This window comes from Sinocyclocheilus rhinocerous, unplaced genomic scaffold, assembly GCF_001515625.1.
Source record: "Sinocyclocheilus rhinocerous isolate Xijiao unplaced genomic scaffold, SAMN03320098_v1.1 scaffold524, whole genome shotgun sequence".
Classification (NCBI taxonomy): domain Eukaryota; kingdom Metazoa; phylum Chordata; class Actinopteri; order Cypriniformes; family Cyprinidae; genus Sinocyclocheilus; species Sinocyclocheilus rhinocerous.
In genome coordinates this window covers 69,367-88,921 of record NW_015628336.1, presented here as the reverse complement: position 1 = coordinate 88,921, position 19,555 = coordinate 69,367, and the positions used below count along the sequence as shown (strand labels likewise).

General features: G+C 42.4%; 1 protein-coding gene across 1 annotated transcript in view; it reads right to left on the bottom strand.

Moving 5' to 3' along the window:
* LOC107737441 (disheveled-associated activator of morphogenesis 2-like) overlaps window positions 1-19,555 on the bottom strand; it is a 72,385-nt gene that overhangs the window by 26,014 nt on the left and 26,816 nt on the right. Inside the window, exons 5-11 of the mRNA XM_016548920.1 lie at window positions 17,145-17,239; window positions 3,814-4,147; window positions 2,551-2,661; window positions 2,349-2,452; window positions 2,157-2,223; window positions 1,884-2,001; window positions 129-267 (exon numbers count right to left, since the gene is read on the bottom strand). Of these exons, the coding sequence (XP_016404406.1) occupies window positions 129-267; window positions 1,884-2,001; window positions 2,157-2,223; window positions 2,349-2,452; window positions 2,551-2,661; window positions 3,814-4,147; window positions 17,145-17,239 (968 nt within the window). The remainder of the gene's footprint in view (window positions 1-128; window positions 268-1,883; window positions 2,002-2,156; window positions 2,224-2,348; window positions 2,453-2,550; window positions 2,662-3,813; window positions 4,148-17,144; window positions 17,240-19,555) is intronic.

Below are 19,555 nucleotides of genomic sequence, written 5' to 3'. Positions count from 1 at the left end.
CCACCTACAATCCCTGCCGGACCTGAGACTCGAACCCGCGACCTTCGGGTTACAAGTCTGACTCTCTATCCATTAGGCCATTAAATAAATGTGTTTTGAACTAAAAGTGTTATGAGTTGGACACTTACATTCTAATGATGTTCTTAACGTTGAAATTGTCCAGGGGTGAAACATCTGGATTTTCTCCCTTTTCATCTTGTAGAACAATTTGCTGAAGGATGCGGTCTAAAAGTTGCCATTGCTGTATACTGCCTGCACCACGTTTATCTGAAAACATTTGACAAGTGTCAAAAACAAACTTGATTTGTTATATTTCTACTGCTTTCTACACAAATTACCAAAAAAGTTTAATACTATTTTTTTTGGAATATGATGTCATGGTAATGACATGCTTTTTCTGGACATGTAACAAGATAATTAAATGGTATTTTTGGAGCGTGTACATATCATATGAATACACTCTAAACAAAAATGGTGCTAAATAGCACTAAAAGTAGTTATTTGGCTTGTAATCATAGGGGAACTACTTTAACTATCTTTAAAGTTGCTATACAGCACCTTTGTCAAATGGTACTATGTAGAACCATAAGAGGAACCCAATTCTCCTCCTTAGATTTTAGATATGTTACTCCACTCTCATATGTTTGCTATGAATGGGAATTTAATAAAATGGCAAAAGCTGTTTTGAATCACTTTTATGCTTTTCTGAGGTCAAAAAGTCTTGTGTGGAGGCCCTGGAATATTTCCTTATAGGCGGCCTTGGGGGTTGAGAAGCATGTTATCTTCAGGAAATACACTGTATTTTAATGCCGTTTTTAATCCTTTCCCCCAACTAAACTAAGAGATTAAGAGAGAGTTAGAAAACCTTAAAATAACTATACAGGGGCTTAACGGGTTCTTTGTATGGCAGTGGTGCTATAGCTCCTTAACCACCCCAAAGAACCGCTGAAGAACCACTGAAGAACCATACTGGGCTTAACAAGTTCTTTATATTGTATCGGTGCTATATAGCACCTGAACCACCCCAAAGAACCGCTGAAGAACCACTGAAGAACCATACTGGGCTTAACAAGTTCTTTATATTGTATCGGTGCTATATAGCACCTGAACCACCCCAAAGAACCGCTGAAGAACCAATTTTTTGTGTGTGTGTATGATAATTCCTTAGTACCATTCATATATCAAAGTACTACAATTTTACAGTCTGATACCATCATATCATGGCTTGCTTAGTTGGTGACACAATTTCTGCCAACATCGTTGACTTGACTGCACAGACACTATTGGAAGAGAACTGAACTGAGCTGGATGATAACATCACTGAATCAACAATGAACTGACTTTAACTGATAAACTGACTGTTTTCTATTGTCCTCTTGCATTATCAGCACATGTTTTTCCTGTCGAATACTGTAAAGCTGCTTTGACACAATCTGTATTGTATAAAACGTTATATAAATAAAGGTGACTTGACCTCATTAGATGTGGAATGCAGGGATGGTTGTAATTTAATACAAAGGAAATGATACAAAACACAAACATGTACAGTAGTCTCTGTTCTAAACCTAGTAAGCTGCCTGCAAAGACATCAGTTCAAGATTCAAGGCATCACAGACATGCTCCAACCACAAAGAGTGTTTAAAACACAAATTATATATATATATATATATATATACAGTATCTCACATAAGTGAGTACACCCCTCACATTTTTGTAAATATTTTATTATATCTTTTCATGTGACAACACTGAAGAAATGACACTTTGCTACAATGTAAAGTAGTGAGTGTACAGTTTGTATAACAGTGTAAATTTGCTGTCCCCTCACTTCTGTGAGATACTGTATATATATATATATATATATATATATTTAAGATCCTTACATGGCATTTGGAGGCAGTGCTGTAAGATAGATAGAAGGTGGGGGTAAGCATCTGTGTTGCTCAGTTTCTTCTTGATCAGCTCAAACATCTGGCCAGCACTCTTGGTGTCCACGTGTGTCTGAACAAAAAACGTACATTAATTTTTCTCAAATAGGACACACATGAAGTCAGGAGCCTTGTAAACAAATCTAATAATACCATGCTGTTCTGTATATAATAAGTGCTCTTTAAATTTAAGGACATAATATTATGCATATAGGTCAAATATCTTACAATGTCAAAGCGTTTGGCCAGTTCTAACTCATCCTCATTCCGCACTATCTCAAAAAAGTCCAGATGTCTGAAACAAACACACACACACACACACACACACAAACAGCCTTTCTATTAGAAGCAATGGTATGATGCATATACTTATTGTTAGGTGGAAAATGAGCCCCACTTTAACATCCTAGTGTTCTGTACCTGTCAAGTGTGGCATTATCATGTGCTCTCAGCTTCTCGATGACTGGCTGAATTCCTAACATCAGAAACTCATACCTAAGATGAAGGCGAAACTCTAGACTGTCCTTTGAGAGAAATAGAGGAAATCATCATGTTAATAATGTATATACTGTATATCATACACATTTTAAAATTTTTTAGGGAAGTTTTGTCATCAGCTGACCTCTCCAACCCCAGCATTCAGCACAGCGTTTATGAATGACATGATGGCTGTCTTCAGATTTACTTCATCCCTGTAGTGTCCTGTACTTCTGTCCAGCTCGTTTAAAAGAGACTGAGTAAAAAAATACAAAAATATATAATTAATAACAAATTCAATCTACAAATTAAATCTAATTCAAATTTATTTTTTTCCACCAAATATCTTTTTTTCCTATCAGAGTATTGCATTATCTAAGCAACATGCTACAAGTAAATGTTTAATGTAAGCATTGTAAAGTTGTATTTTTGTGCGTACTTCAGGTAAAGAGAGCTATTTGTCTGATATGTATGAATGACTCCTGATAAAGTTGCCCATGTAAAGTATTAAATTATATTAAAATACTTTACATAGGCAACTTTATCAGGAGTCAGTCAGTCACATGAGATTCCATGGTGTTTAGAATTCTGCCTCTGTAGATAGTAGGAAGCAAGACAACTCACAAGCTGATGTATAATGTGAAAAGGCTGACTGCTGATCACTGTAAATCTCTCTTCCTTTGGCTTGCTCCCTTTTTATCAGGGGTCGCCACAGCGGAGTGATCCGCACAACCGATTTGGCACATGTTTTACACCAAATGCCCTTCCTGCTGCAACCCAGCCCTGAGACTGCACTGACTCGTGCAACCCCAGTGCTCACTCACTACGGCCAATTTACTTTGTCCAATTCACCTATACTGCATGTCTTTGGATTGTGGAAACCGGAGCACCCAGAGGAAACCCACGCAGACACGGGAAGAACATGCAAACTCCACACAGAAAGGCATCCTGGCTCAGCCGGGACTCGAACCAGGGACCTTCTTGCTGTGAGGCAACAGTGCTACCCACTGAGCCTGAGCTACCCACTGATCACTGTAAATAAACTTTTTTTTAACTGTTCAATTGTTTTCCTACTGTACCTAATAGGCTGCTAAGGACTATAAATGACAGATTCTCATCACAGACCCTGTTTTAAAGTCAGTGGAGACAGGTGGGAATGTTCTCTTATATTTCTCTGGAATGGGTTGCTAATATCTGCTTATGGTGCTTATTGTGTCAAGAGTGCTCAGAGATCTATTGGGTCACTAGGAATCAACCATGCTTAAAAGCTAATATTTCAAACACTGGCATTTGTTGTTGCATGTCAACTACACATGAATAAACACACAGTAAAGACAAATCACCCTACATATGTTGCATACAATGCTCAATTCCTTTCTTACAAATCTCTCATTAAAAGCAACTATACCTGGAAGCGAGTCCTCTCTGCAGCATACTTCTGGTAGTGTACCATTGCTTGTAATACTTTCTTATGCCCGTCAGGCACCAAGCAAACAGCGCCCAGGATCTCCAACACAGCAACTTTGGTCTTGATGTTGTCCTGGTGGAGGCTCTGGGAGATAGTGTTGATGCTCTGCGGGTGGGCCAGTACATGGGCACGGCCTTGGGAGTTGTTCATCAAGGCTTTTATGCAGCCGATGATGGATGTATGTATGCGGCTCTCTGAGGTTTCATAGTCCATGCTCTTCAGGAAGTTCAGAAGACACGTCAAGCCATCCAACTCGATGAAGCGCGTCACAAACCTGAAGGGAGATTCATCAAAGGTTTGTGAGGTTGGTTTTTCCAATGCCTAGAATGTCAGGAAACATAACTATCACTGCCACACTGTCCCTGCCACCGATCCAACAAAACTTGGTGTTTGTCAGGGCAATGTGAACTTTAGAACAGGGCCTAAACTATGAAAGCCCCTTTGAGATCCCACGGTCTTTTACCGAAGGAGAATAACATATATTGGCATAAAGAATTCTATAAATAAAGTTGTCAGTTGAATGCAAAAGATCTTAGGAAGTATTTGGTAAAACCAGAAGGAACTATCTTTAAAACCAAGACGTCTTGGCAAAAGTCCCAGATGGCTTCTTTATATACTCAGCTGCATAAATAAATAACACATAAAACAGTATACTGAACAAGTCAACCATGAAAACTTGTAAATGCAGAATAGGCGTGTATCCTCACGTTCATCATATTGAGCTAAACCCAGGACTCATTATTCAGATTAATTAAGGTCATTCATGTCATTAACCCCTTCTCAAGAGTGGCCGATCAAGTGACACATCGTTAACACTTACGTATAGAGGGTATATGACATCACCTTTGGAGACCCACTGTCTACTAATAACAGAGTTTCTACCAACTCCATTCCTGCTCCTTACATGACTCATATTCCACGTTAACCAAACACAAAGACTGTACTGACAACAGAGGGAGATGGTGGTAGTTGAGGAGCAGCAGTGACTTATCTCCTGTAATCATAATAAATACATTGTTTTGACAAAGCTCAAAGTTCAAGCCACCACGTTTTTTTTTATTTTAATTTTAATTTTTTTATTTTTTTTTTGGCACCTGCTGGCAACAGAAAAACATGCATCTCCCTTCAGCCGGAGTAAATCAGTCTGTTATCATCCCATATAGTGTGACTCCTCATCTCTTGCAACCGTGATCAAACCTTATTTTCCAAAGCAGACGGAATTAACATGAACTAACAATGAACGACTGTATTTTTATTAACTAACATTAACAAAGATTAATAAATACTTTAATAAATGTGTTGTTCATTGTTTGTTCATGTTAGTTAACAGATTAACTAACGTTAACTAATGGAACCTTATTGTAAAGTGTTACCAAATAAATAAATACAAAATTAGAAATATATAATTATGAATTTATATCAATTAATATAATTGTAGAATATATATGATAGTGAAAACGAGGGACAGATAAAATACATTGATTGTATGATCTTGACGTACTAGAGGCTGTGTATGATGTATGGCTGAAAGAGATCACAAAAATTGACTGGGGCCATTCTTTGCAGATCTTGTACACAAAAAGATGACTCTTAAAGTCAATTCTAAATTTTATAGGCAGCCAATACAATGAGGTAAGGACAGAAGAAATATACTTCCTTTTCTTTGTTCCTGTTAACAGCCTGGCTGCTGCGTTTTAAACCATCTGTAACTGAGAAAGTGTGGACTGACGTAGGCCAACATACAGTACAGTTACAGTAATCCAATCATAAAGAAATAATTTCATTAATCATGATTTCAAGGTCCTTACTAGGAAGGAAGTTTTTCACTTTTGCCACAGATCTAAGTTGTAAGAAGCTACTTGATGCTTGTCAAATTGGAGCAGAGGATAACAATAAACTGCAAGATTTTTTGCATAACTGTGTAGGTTGTTACCAAAGGAGCCAAACTGTATTTTAATGGAGCCGTTAGTAGCATCAGGACATCGCAGAAAAACAGTTTTATTTTCATTCAGTTTTAGAAAATTATTTTCCATCCAGGTCTTGACTTCGTCAAGGCATGAAAAGAGATGATCTAATGAAAAACTCCTGGTTTCCTGGTTTAATTGGAAGATAGAGTTGGAGATTATCAGCATAGCAATGATAAGTAATGTTTCGTGTTTTTTTTTTCTGTTTTTGAAAAACAGAACCTAAGGGAAGCTTGTAGAGGGAAAACAAAAGAGGCCCCAGAATGGATCCCTGCGGAACACCACAGAAGACAGGAACAGATGGTGAGGAAAATGACCCGATATTAACAGTGACAGTCCAACCCTTTAAATAGGAAGCAAACCATTGTAAAACAACTACACAAGCCCGGAACACGATTCATAGCACTAATGCCAGATTGAAACACGTCTAGAATGTTGACAGCATCCAGGTATAAATTGAATTGCGAAAATGCTACTTTCTCCAAAACCGCTGGAGTGACACACAATAGCTTCCAGGGCTATAAAAAAGGGAAAGAAATAACACAAGTTGTAGAAAGTTTCAGAGGGAGAAACTGAATGCGAAGTTACAAATCAAAAGGTGCATTTTGTATGCGCAAGCTGTTTCAACACATGGTCCAGGTTTGTCACCAGGGCCCAGGTCCCCTTGACTGCTGAACGTAAAAAAAAAAAAAAAAAAACTCTTAGAATGGAAAGATGTCACATGAAACACTAGATCTGGTGGTTTAAAAGGTTAAAGTTATTTAGGGTGATTTAACTGGTCTTAAAAAGTGATTGTAAAGTCTTCAGTGATCATTTGGGATAGTCATAAGCAAAGCAGTAAAACAAGCAATAAAATGAAGCCAGCTAAGCCTTGATAAAGTGCCTTTCTGACCAGTTCACAGTCACACTCAGCCAGACTAAACGTGAACAAAGGCATGCACGTGTGCAGAATTGCGTATCAGTTACAGTTCAACAATCTGGAAAGAGCAGCCAGGAGTGTGTAAATTACCCTGGAAGCTGAGCATGTGGGGGACACAGGTGGGGTAGTACATTGTCCCTTTAAGCCATGGCAAACACAAACCATTCCTCACAGGATGACTTCTGAGCTGCCTGAAGCTACCTCTCCTGCACTTTACTCTATTTTCCTTCAGTCATTGATGCGCACTAGACCTAGCTACTACACTTCTCACAGCACGGAGAGAAAAACACAAACCCGTCCAAACGCTTAAAGCATTTAGGGTACAATTTTCATGAAAGCATTTGACAAATATGAAAACAATAAGTTGAGTTCAACTATATCATCACTATTTTGAAACCTAATATTTGGAAATGAGAAAGAGAACATCAGATTTTACACAAACTGCAGAAGAGAGGGAAGAAGCTGGCTGTTTCTTTATTGAAACCCCACTGACAATTCATCCTTGCCCAAACATAGCTAAAAACATTCCTTAAGCTGAACATACCTTCCAGTGACAAACTAAACCGCAGCGAGTTTAGTTACATCATATTTTCCATGTCATAAATCAAAATGTTTAATCGCCCACTAAAAAAGCTGCAGAAAGTACTACCTCAGTAATTCCAAAGGTAAATAAACATGTTGCCTCCATCTTACTCACTGACTTGTCACTAGTACTCTTCCCGATCTGAGCCCCTCAATGTGGTGGTGAGAGATTCAGGGTGTTCGGGAGGATGTTGTGAAATCTCTCTTGCTTTGAAGTGACATTTTGTTTGGGTTGACCAGCGGTGTAAAGACAGAGGCCCTGTGTCATAGTTGCATAGTTTATATTAAAAATACCAGATTAAGAAAGGCTTGCCATCTGCACACCCCTTCCAGAATGTGGACTAAAAAAATAAAACAAGGTGGATTCACATGAAACCTGAAGACAATATCCAAAAAAAGGAGGACCTTCTTGGTGTGAGACGGCAGTGTATTACAAATACAAAACTGAATTATATGTCAAGAAGCCAAACCAGAATGCATTAATGTTCACATGCAAACATAAACAGTGTGAGATTAAGGGTCTGAAAGAGTATCAAGGGTAAAAAGGTATGAAGTCATTTTACATTACCAATTTAATTCCTACATACTCAGCTCAACATGCTAAACTCACAAGTATGTAATTCCTTCATGAGCAAAGTACACACAAGAGTTGGGCAGTAAGAAGAAAAATTAGAAGGATGGCAACAGGGACTGAAGTGGCCAGGCTGACACTGCTCTCTTATCAAACTCTAACAAGTACACTGACAATGCATCAAATGACAGATTAAGTAACTTGAGTGTTCATGGCACACATAAAAATGACCTACAGTACAAGCCGTCAGAGCCAAAATGTCATGGTGCTGCATTTATCTTCCTGCTTTCAGTGTTAGTGCAAACAATCTGCCACCTATTGTTAATGAGTAATGAATGATTCTTTTGTCTCAGCAGGCTAAGAGAGCAAGTGTATAGAGGAACAATGCTATATCATTAATGATAAGATGAGACACACAAGATTTGAACAGTATAAACACACATTTGCACAGACTTTCTGTTGACATTATTTTTAAATAATGCTTTAAAAATAGCCTTTAGTTTACATCACAGCTTGAGAAAACTATAGTTGACAGGTAATAATTTATTGCACTTGACAGGTGCAATAAAAGACACTGTACATTACATTTTTGAAAATTTATCCAATAACTACTCCTACACCTGCAGACCTGCCAAAAAAGGTATTAAATAATGACTGAAATATTAATAAAACAGAAGCTGATATTATCTTACACTACCTAGTCATTACCTAGCTAGAGTAGTTAAAAGGGCTACTTACAAGTACTCAAGTTGATGATGCAAATACCTCAGTCCAGAAACCAAATAATACAGACTGAAAAGAGACATGTGAAAACAGTTCTTCTGCACTCTTTTTTTATATTATTGAAAACGTTCAAGAGATTGAGAAGAAAATAAGAAGAAACATTGTACCAGAAAATTATTTGACAATAGTAAACAGCTGTTCAGTGCTAACAACTTTTTCTACCTGCAACCCTGATCCGCAAAGAGAGCTTTTACCTCTTTTTACTACTGTAGGTTACTGAATGTCAGATTGTTGTAAATGATCTGTTCTTCAAAAGGCTGTAATGACATTGCAAAGAAGGTTTGCTTGAGTTCAAAGCTGGTTACTGCATGACTGATGTGGATGTTACATCATCTAATTATGGCACTTGTTGGATTGATAACAGTGTAAAATGACTCCTAAAGCCATAACTTAGCTGATGGTAATGAAGCTGCAACTGCAAAAATAGTATAATTGAAATAAACACTTACAAAAAAATGTATGAAAAAAAACTCAGGCTGACTTGTAAACTGCAGGTATTCAACACATTGCACTACTAAATTGGATAGTCAATATTTTAATTTCCTTCTGCTCATTTAAAGTAATTCCTGCACTGGCGTTAATGAGGTGTGAAAAAAAAAACTTCACACCTCAAAGCCACATTTACATCCATTAGCTGATTACATCCAAGTCTAGCTGCTCTCGAAGAACTCAAGGGTTACATCTATTTATAGGAAATAATTTTTTGATGGATTTTAAATTGCAGGCTGCTTGAGTTGTGTCCATCTTACTTTACTCGCAGCAGCTGTTGAATGTGCACTGATGAGGTCACTCAGATGAAACTAAGTCTCTGGTGTGTAAAAATAGTAAATATCATCATGTCCTCCTGTTTTTTTAACCCTAATAAAAGTTATAGGAGCATTAAATAGTTATTTTATTTTTAGTATATTAGCGTGAGCCGCACTTATGCTAACAATGAACTACTCTAATAACAGCGATGTTCACATTTTTTTAGTACCGACTTGGTACCGAAGTACCGGGTCTTTTGACAACACTAGATGACACTGCATTTTATCTCTCTAAAGAACCAAGATCAAAAAAATAAACCGTCTAACATTAAGCGACAAAACTGATCCCTCATATATGGCAATGTGGAAGCCCTTACTCTTGGGAGAATTTCCCGTTCAAGTTGCCCTATATGTCTAGACCCACGAATCCGTTATACTGATGTACATTTGATATTTTCTTTACTGTTTACATTAACTTAAAACAACTGACTGTGCTTACAAGGATATACAAAATAATGTTCTTTTTAGCAGCATCATATGACCCCTTTAAACTGACAAGACTTAAAACCTCACAGGTTGAAAACCCCTGGTCTAGACGACTGAGTACAGTATGATTGACAGCTCAGACATTTTACTTTGTGACTCAGAGAAGCAGATCTGGTTCTGTTTGACTGCAGTGATGAAAGAGAGTCCAGACTACTGGTTTAAAGACAGCACAGACTTGGCCATGAAATACATCTAAAAGATACAAAGACTTAAACTACTTCAGTCTGTGTGCATTGAATTTATTTAATACACGAGTTTCACAATTTGAGTTGAATTACTGAAATAAATTAACTTTTCCATGACATTCTAATTTATTGAGATGCACCTGTATTTGAGGAGAAAAAATATACTGGTTTCTCATTTTGACTGTTTTTATGTACAAAAAAGGCCCAGGACTAATGATTGGAAGCAGTCATTCACTGTTTCAGCTAAATGAATGATACACTTAAATGTGTTCAGAAGTAGTGATCACCCTACGTCAGACAGTCACAGACAAAGACGGATACAATAATTTTCACCTCCACGCCAATCCTCACAGATGGTAGAACATCCTGATCTGTAGTGCACTTCCCACATAATCCAAGCCGGAATTAGTTGCCATGAAAAATGTCTCAGGTTACGCATGTAACCATGGTTCCCTATCAAAAGCTACTCTCGATGCTGTATTTCAATAACGCTGATGAGAACATTCTTTGTTCGACCGGTTGTGAAGCACGTGTGCCTTCCTCAGAGCGAGCCGAGGACAAGGATTCTCTTGCTTCTGGCGAAATGGAAACAGAGAGCGCCGCCTCTGAGCGTTCCTCACGCGATAAAGCATTTGAGGAATTGCTGGTGGTGGTGACTAACGCTGTGGCCAGGCTTAAATTGGACTGGCCACAAGAGCTGGAGAACTCACAGGCGCTCCAAGTTAGACGACAGATTTCTGTTGGGTGGCCAGGGGGAGAGATTCCAACATCGATCGCTCCCCTTTTTCCCAGATCTAAGCCATACTCCTCGCACATATTTGTACCCACAATGTTGATTTATTCCACTATCATTGGTGCTAAGGCGCAGGGGTATGTGACGATGCCTCAGGTGGAAGAGACGCTCGTGGGCTATCTCTCCCCTGGGAGTTCATCGGCACTCAAGAAGCCAACCCTCCCCACCAAACCTTGCAGATTAACATCCTCGCTGGTGGGAAAGGCGTTTCAAGCAGCGGGTCAGGCTGGTGCTGCCCTGCACACCATGTCGGTTCTACAGGCGTACCAGGCTGATCTGCTGAAGGACCTGAGCACGGGCGGGAGCATTAGTGAGGAGGCGTTTCCAGAGCTGCGCCGAGCCACGGATCTGTCTCTTCGTGCGACCAAGCAGACGGCCCACGCCATTGGCTGTTCTATAGCTGCTATGGTTGCCACGGAGAGACACCTGTGACTCAACCTCACGGGCATCAAGGATAGGGACAAGGTGTTCCTCCTTGATGCCCCTGTGTCACCTTCTGGCCTATTTGGCGACTCCATGAATACGGTCGTCAGTAGGTTCCAGGAGGCCAAAAGACACGCAGAGGCTATTGATAAGTTTCTCCCCCGCCATGCTCAGGCGTCGGGGCTGTCGCCAACCCAGCCCCGACCCAGTCCGGTTGCTCTGTGGCGAGAGTCGCAGAAGGAGATTGTGGCGAGCCGTGCGCCCTATCATGTCGTCCAAAAAGAAGAAGTCCTGAGGGTCGAGCGCCTGGGACCGTGGGGGTTTCAACAGAGAGTAGAGGCTCCTTCCTGGCACCCTCAGGGGGCCGCTATACAATCTCCGCCGCCACTGGTGTATCAGGGAGCAGCAGCCTCCAACGAAATGTTACGTGTTCGGTTGCCTCCTGCCACGTTTCGGGACGCCGGACATCTAACATCCCCCCAACAAAGCGAAGTGTCAAAACTAGTGCCCCTTTCAGAGAAACTGCCAGCACGGAAGCTACTGCCAAATATCTCTCCATGGGTAGAAAGGACTGCAGGGAAAGGCTACAGGATTCCGTTTGCATATTGTCCTCCACGTTTCAATGGTGTGGTCTCCACTTCCGTGAAACCAGAACGAGCGCATTTGTTGACACAGGAATTGCAAGCTCTGCTGGACAAAGGGGCCATAGAACGTGTTCCCCTGCCAGACAGAGTGTCAGGCTATTACAGCCGGTATTTTTTGGTTCTCAAGAAAGATGTGGGGTTGCGTCCAATTTTAGATCTTCGCAGGTTGAACCGCTACCTCAGAACATACAAGTTCAAAATGTTGACAGTCAAGATGATTGTGTCTCAGATCCAATCTGGCGATTGGTTCGTGACGATCGATCTCAAGGATGCATATTTTCACATAGAGATCTTGCCACAACACAGGAAGTTCTTGAGTTTCGCTTTCGGGGTCGAAGCTTACCAGTATAGGGTTCTTCCATTCGGCCAAGTCTTGTCACCCCGCACATACACAAATGCATGGATGCAGCTCTGGCTCCTCTACGACTCCAGGGCATCCGCATTTTAAATTACATAGACGACTGGCTGATTTTGGCTCAGTCTCAGGAGCCAAGGGTTTTCATCCAAGGGCCAATCCCCAGAGGCAAATAAGGGTTAAGCGCCAGGGGCTTCGTACCCTATCTATGTGGTTCAGACTCCGGTTTCTGACTTTGGGTCCCACTCTAGGCACGTGTTGTCATCGCAAAATGCTAATGACAGATGCTTCCCTCACGGGTTGGAGTGCGGTCTTAGATGGCCGCCCAGCTCAAGGGATCTGGAGAGGTCATCTTCTCGACTCGCACATCAATTGCCTCGAAATGATGGCTCTATTTCAGGCCCTGAAATATTTCCTCCAGCAGTTAAGAGGCTATCATGTCCTAGTGTGGGTGGACAACACTGCAGTAGTTTCTTACATAAATCGCCAGGGCAGACTGCGTTCGAGCCACCTGAACAGGCTAGTGCAGCAGGTTCTGCTTTGGGCACAGTACAAGTTCCTGTTTCTCAGGGTGATTTACATCCGCATATGAATGTGGGAGCAGACTTGCTGTCCAGAAAAGCTGTGACACACGGGGAATGGAAACTCCACCCCGAAGTAGTCAGTCAAATCTGGGAAAGATATTACGAAGCAAAGGTGGACCTCTTTGCTTCACAGGAGACAGCACAATGTCCCCTCTACTTCTCTCTGACTCCCCCAGCTCCCCTGGGTCTGGATGCGATGGCCCATACATGGCCCAGACTGCGTCTTTATGCATTTCCCCCTAATCGCTCTGCTCCCGGGAGTCCTGGCCAAGGTCCATCAACAAGGGTTTCACTTCTTAATGACAGCGCCCCGTTGGCCGAAAATTGTGTGGTTCTCAGATCTAATATCCCTCTTCGACGGCTAGCCGTGGGCGATTCTGGTCAGGAGGGATCTTCTCTCTCAGGCACAGGGGACAGTGTTTCATCCCCGGCCCGAGATATGGAACCTTCATGTCTGGCCCCTGAGGGGGACCAACTAAGTGATGCTGGGCTTCCAGCCAATGTAGTAGAGACTATTCTAAGTGCTAGGGCTCCCTCCACTGGAAGAAGTTATGGCCCCGTGTTTTCGAAAGTTGGTGTATGACACACCATGCAGACCCAGTTCACTGCCAAATTGTTTCAGTGCTGGAGTTCTGCAAGAGAAACTGTCCTCAGGCACATGTCCTGGAACTCTCAGAACCTATTTGGCCCCTATTTCGGCTTGCCATGCTCTGATTGATGGGGTTTGTGTGGGAAAGCACCCTCTAGTAGCCCGCTTCATTCAAGCGGTTGAGGCCGCCCACTAGAGCGACAGTACCTTCGTGGGACTTAGCTATTGTGCTAGAGGGTCTGGTTATCACCCCTTTCGAACCACTAGAGTCAGCGCCTGTCAGGTTTCTGACCCTAAAGATGGTTTTTCTAATGGCTATTACTTCTTTGAAGAGAGTTTTGGGGATTTGCAGACTCTGTCAGTCTCGTCATCCTGCCTAGACTTTGCCCCTGGGCTGGTCAAAGCTATTTTGCATCCTCACCCTAATTATCTTCCGAAAGTTCCATTCTCGACCATACATCCGGTCGTTCTTGAAGCCTTCGGCCCTCCGCCGTTCATGACACCGGAGCAAGAAAGACTTCACTTACTGTGTCCAGTACGTGCTCTTCACATTAGGTGAGTGATGCTATTGCCCTAGCCTACGAGGCGCGTGGTCAAGCTTCGCCTCTAGGAGTAAGGGCCCATTCAACCAGGGGGGGTTGCATCTTCTATGGCTTTGGCAAGAGGTGTCCCCTTGCAGCAAGTGTGTGATGCGGCAGGCTGGTCCTCTCCACACACATTTGTCAGATTTTATAGTTTGGATGTCCATGCTACTCCGGGCTCACGTGTCCTTGAGTCAACATCCCAGAGTCATGTCTGAGACCTCTTCAATATTTGTGCACACACTACACAACCTTGGGGGGTCCAGACACTTCCAGTGCGGCGGCGTTGGTATTCTCGTTCCCATCAGCATTATTGAAATGCAGCATCGAGAGTAGCTTTTGATAGGGAATGTCTCGGGTTCCTTGACTGTAACCCTGTTCCCTGAAAAAGCGGGAACAAGATGCTGTGCCTCAATGCCGCACTGTAGGCGTGACTGGGTGTCTCTTCAAACAAGGGTTTAACCTGAAGGTATGTCTGTTTCACGTCTATTTATAACCTGCAGGTGCACGTAATCAAATTACGTCACCCACCGAGGTTATTTAAGCCAATTCTTGGCGTGTTGGCACACATGCTTCACAACCGGTTGAACAAAGAATGTTCTCATCAGCATTATTGAAACGCAGCATCTCGTTCCCACTTTTTCAGGGAACAGGGTTACAGTCAAGTAATCCGAGATGTTCCCTAGACAGTGTCCTTTAGTGGGCGCTATGGGGGAATGCCTCCGGCATGACCGGTGTCTAAAGCATGAGTCTAAACATGACAATGAACTTGACATTGGCAGGTGGCAGCCTATGACATCACAAATGGTGTGGCCGAGATTATTAAAGGGCACCTGTGAAATACGTCATCCACTTCTTGTCTGAAGGAGATGTATGCAGGAATGCCTGAAGCATGGCAAAGGGACGCAGTGTCTCGTTCCCTATTCTCAGGGAACCATGGTTACATGCGTAACCTGAGATGTTCCCTTTCAAAAGGGAACTCATACTGCATCCCCTAGAGGGTGCTATGGGGAACTGTATACCCACTCCACCATGCTGAAGGGATGAGTGCCTTATTGGCTGAGCTAAGTCAAAGACTCAAAGGAGTCCTCAACCCTGCACCATTAACATGATCATAGACCGGAGTTTCTCAAGAACGGAGAACTCAGATCTAACTGGCCCCCGAAGCTCTGCAGAGAGGAGGCCTAAATACAACACCACTTAAATGAGAGGTGGCCTAGCAACACTCCACACTAAGGTCTGTAGCCAAGGAGGCTCCCAGAGAGCCTAACAACTTAGCATACTACCCTACCGCCTAGCTGAGCTCTAAGAGTGGAGGCATCAGTAAGGATAACTCTGCAAATTGAGAGGAGAGCTAACATCACCCCACACTCAGGATATCTTGTCAGGAGGCTCACAAGGAGCCTACTATTCACCATTACTCTTTGAGCTGAGGCCTCAACAAGAGGAGGCCTAACAATGCTTGCATTATCCAAGGAGGCTCACAGAGAGCCTAGTCAACTTGGCAAACCTGCTCTGGTTAAGAGCAAACTGGGGTCTAACACAGATAGAAAGGTCACAAAGCACCTGGCATGTGCCCTTACCATAAGCATGGATTTCAGAAAAGGCACGAAGCAGTCAGCATGTGCCCTTGCCATAAGCATGGATTTCAGAAAAGGCACAAAGCAGTCAGCACGTTTCAGCATGACGACACTTTAAAACTAGAGGAGGCCTAACTACGCCCCATGCTCAGGACATCTTGTAAGGAGGCTTACAGAGAACCTACAACTCACAGATGCTGTCCTAGCAGAGCTCTCGTGAGCAGAGGCCTCAATGAAGATAACTCTCTGTAGTGAGAGGAGGCCTGATGACGCTTGCAGTAGATGGCTGAGCTCTAGGAGTGGAGGCCTCAGCATGATGACTCTCTAAAACAAGAGGAGGCCTAACTACAACCCACGCTCAGGACATCCTGTAAGGAGGCTCACAGAGAGCCTACAACTCACAGATGCTGTCCTAGCGGAGCTCTCGTGAGCAGAGGCCTCAATGTAGATAACTCTATGTAGTGAGAGGAGGCCTGGTGATGCTCACAGTAGATAATGAAGCTCTAGGAGTGGAGGCCTCAGCATGACGACTCTCTAATAACGAGAGAAGGCCTAACTACACCCCACACTCAGGATGTCTTGTAAGGAGGCTCACAGAGAGCCTACAACTCACAGATGTTATCAAGTGGAGGTCTAACAATGCTTGCACTATCCAAGGAGGGTCACAGACAGCCTAGTCAACTTGGCAAACCTGCTCTGGTAAAACACAGATAGAAAGGTCACGAAGCACCTGGCCCTTACCATAAACATGGATTTTAGAAAAGGCGCGAAGCAGTCAGTGCCTGCTCTTACCATAACATGGATTGTTGAGAATGCATGAAGCTACCAGTGCATGCTCTTACCATAAAATAGATTTTAGAGAAGGCACGAAGCTATCAGCGCATGCTCTTACCATAAATATGGATTTTAGAAAAGACAAAAAGAACAATAATGATATTTGAGTAAACAAGAGGAGCCAAAAAAGGAAAACTTCCTTTTTGACTTGTCAGTGCTCTGCCAACAACCGCTGCACTTAATCCCACCTCACCGTAATGGCAGTTGCGGGACACAATCGCAGGCGGATAACTCTCATCCCTCAAGAGGGAGTCAAGCCCGGGTGAAACCAAGTACTGCGACCGTATCACGAAAACCGTATCACGTACTTCACAGGTGCCCTTTTATACTCTCAGCCACACCAGTTGTGACGTCAAAGGCTGCCACCTGCCAATGTCAAAGTCATTGTCGTGTTTAGACTCATGCTTCAGACACCGGTCATGCCGGAGGCATTCCCCTATAGCACCCTCTAGGAGATGCAGCACGAGTTCCCTTTCAAAAGGGAACTGTTTGCTGAGAGCAGCTTTTTTAAATCAACGTATTCACTCCTGACTCCTTGAACTTGAGATCAGAATTATGAACCAATATAATGTCAAGAATTAAGTTCTCTTACCTCATTGGTTGAGTCCGGAGGGCTGTCTTTAGATCCTCTACCACCTTGTTTCTCATCTCCATTTCATCTTCATCAAAAGCAAATAGTGTCTGCATCTGAAATACAGGTGATTTTTGTCAATCTTTTATTCTGGTTTTAGACAATAAAACTGATCATGGCAGGTCAGATATGCTTCAGAAAAGCTTCAAACCATGTCCATTCTAATGGTCAATTTTGAGATTTTGGGCTATTTTGCTTTCTAACTGCTTTTTTATTATACCATGCTGTAAATGCCCCTTTATGGGTGGAAGCAAAAACATGCTGTTTTCATGTGTCTCTTTAAATTCAACTGCTCCCAGCCCCCTTTTCCAGAAGAGGGCTGTGCCTTGACAGCTCACGCAACAAGTAAAACAACTGATCGTTTTTGATTATCATCTCTATAGCACGTATATGACGTTGCATTTCTTCATAATCATGAAAAGTTTATTCTTTTAATGCGTTTAAAAAACCTTGTCAGTTCTGAAATACAGTTTTCTGAATGCACACACACAAAGCGCATGCACAGATAGCCAGCTCTTTTGTGTCAACTGCCATAAACACACAACACTCACATAAACACAGTCGGTTATGTCTGTGAATGTAAACAGCTGCATGTGTATCATATAATATTAGATGTGTGAAACTGTGTCTCTTGAACATGGTGACAACACACTCATCTCAGCATTTCTTGCTGGATGAAAGACCATCATCTTCAGCTCAACCTAGCCAAGACAGAACTGCTTGTGTTTCAACAAACCCATCAATTCATCACAATTTCACCATCCTGCTAGGCTCATCAACCATAATTCCTTCAAAGACAGCCAGAAACCTTGGAGTTGTGATTGATGTTCAGCTGAACATGGGGAAGTCGTGGCCTAATGGTTAGAGAGTCGGACTCGTAACCCAAAGGAAAGAGCAGGGATTGTAGGTGGGGGGAGTGAATGTACAGCGCTCTCTTCCACCTTCAATACCACGACTGAGGTGCCCTTGCGCAAGGCACCGAACCCCCAACTGCTCCCCGGGCGCCGCAGCAAAAAAAATGGCTGCCCACTGCTCCAGGGGTGTGTTCACGGTGTGTGTGTGTTCACTGCTGTGTGTGTGCACTTTGGATGGGATAAATGCAGAGCACTAATTCCGAGTATGGGTCACCATACTTGGCCACATGTCACGTCACTTTCACTGAATTTCTCAGACAACATTACTAAAACTGCCCGGTCCTGCAGATTTGCTTTAACATTAGAAAGATCAGGCCCTTTCTTTTGGAACATGCTACACAACTCCTTGTTCAAGCTCTTGTTTTATCCAGACTGGTCTATTGCAATGCTCTCTTAGCAGGACTTCCAGCCAATTCTATCAAACCTCTACAACAAATCCAGAATGCGGCTGCAAGATTAGTCTTTAACGAGGCAAAAAGAATGCATGTCACACCTCTGTTCATCAATTTGCATTGGCTACCAATACTGCTCGCATAACATTCAAGGCATTGATGTTTGCCTACAAAAACACCACTGGCTCTGCACCCCTTTACCTAAATGCACTACTTCAGAATTATGTGCCCTCTAGAAGCTTTTGTTCTGCAAGTGAATAGTGCCATCCCAAAGAGGTACAACATCACTTTCACAGACTTTTACATTAACTGTTCCCTCCTGGTGGAATGACCCGCCCAATTCAATCCGAGCAGCTGAGTCCTTAGCCATCTTCAAGAAACGGCTAAAAACACATCTCATCCATCTTCATTTGATACTCTAACACTTGCACTCTCTATTCTATTTCTATTCTTACTACTTGTCTTCTTATAAAAAAAGAGAGAGAGTCTCTGACACTAGCATTCTCTATTCTGTTTCTATTCTATCTACTTGTTTTTCTTTTTATTTATTATTAAAAAAATGATTGATTGATTGATTGATTGAATGACTGACTGACTGACTGACTGACTGACTGACTGACTGACTGACTGACTGACTGACTGACTGACTGACTGATTGATTGATTGACTGACTGACTGACTGACTGACTGACTGACTGACTGACTGACTGACTGACTGACTGACTGACTGACTGACTGACTGACTGACTGACTGACTGACTGACTGACTGACTGACTGACTGACTGACTGACTGACTGACTGACTGACTGACTGACTGACTGACTGACTGACTGACTGACTGACTGACTGACTGACTGACTGACTGACTGACTGACTGACTGACTGACTGACTGATTGATTGATTGCATATGCCTTGGGCAGGAATTATTTGTAATGTGTACGTTCCTGGAAGAAAACTCAGGAATGCAATCAAAGCATTTGAGGGAGTTCAGAAAGAGTGCTTTACTGATATGGAAATTATCTCCCTTTGGAGTGGACTTTGTGCTTTGTATCTTTGCAGATCTT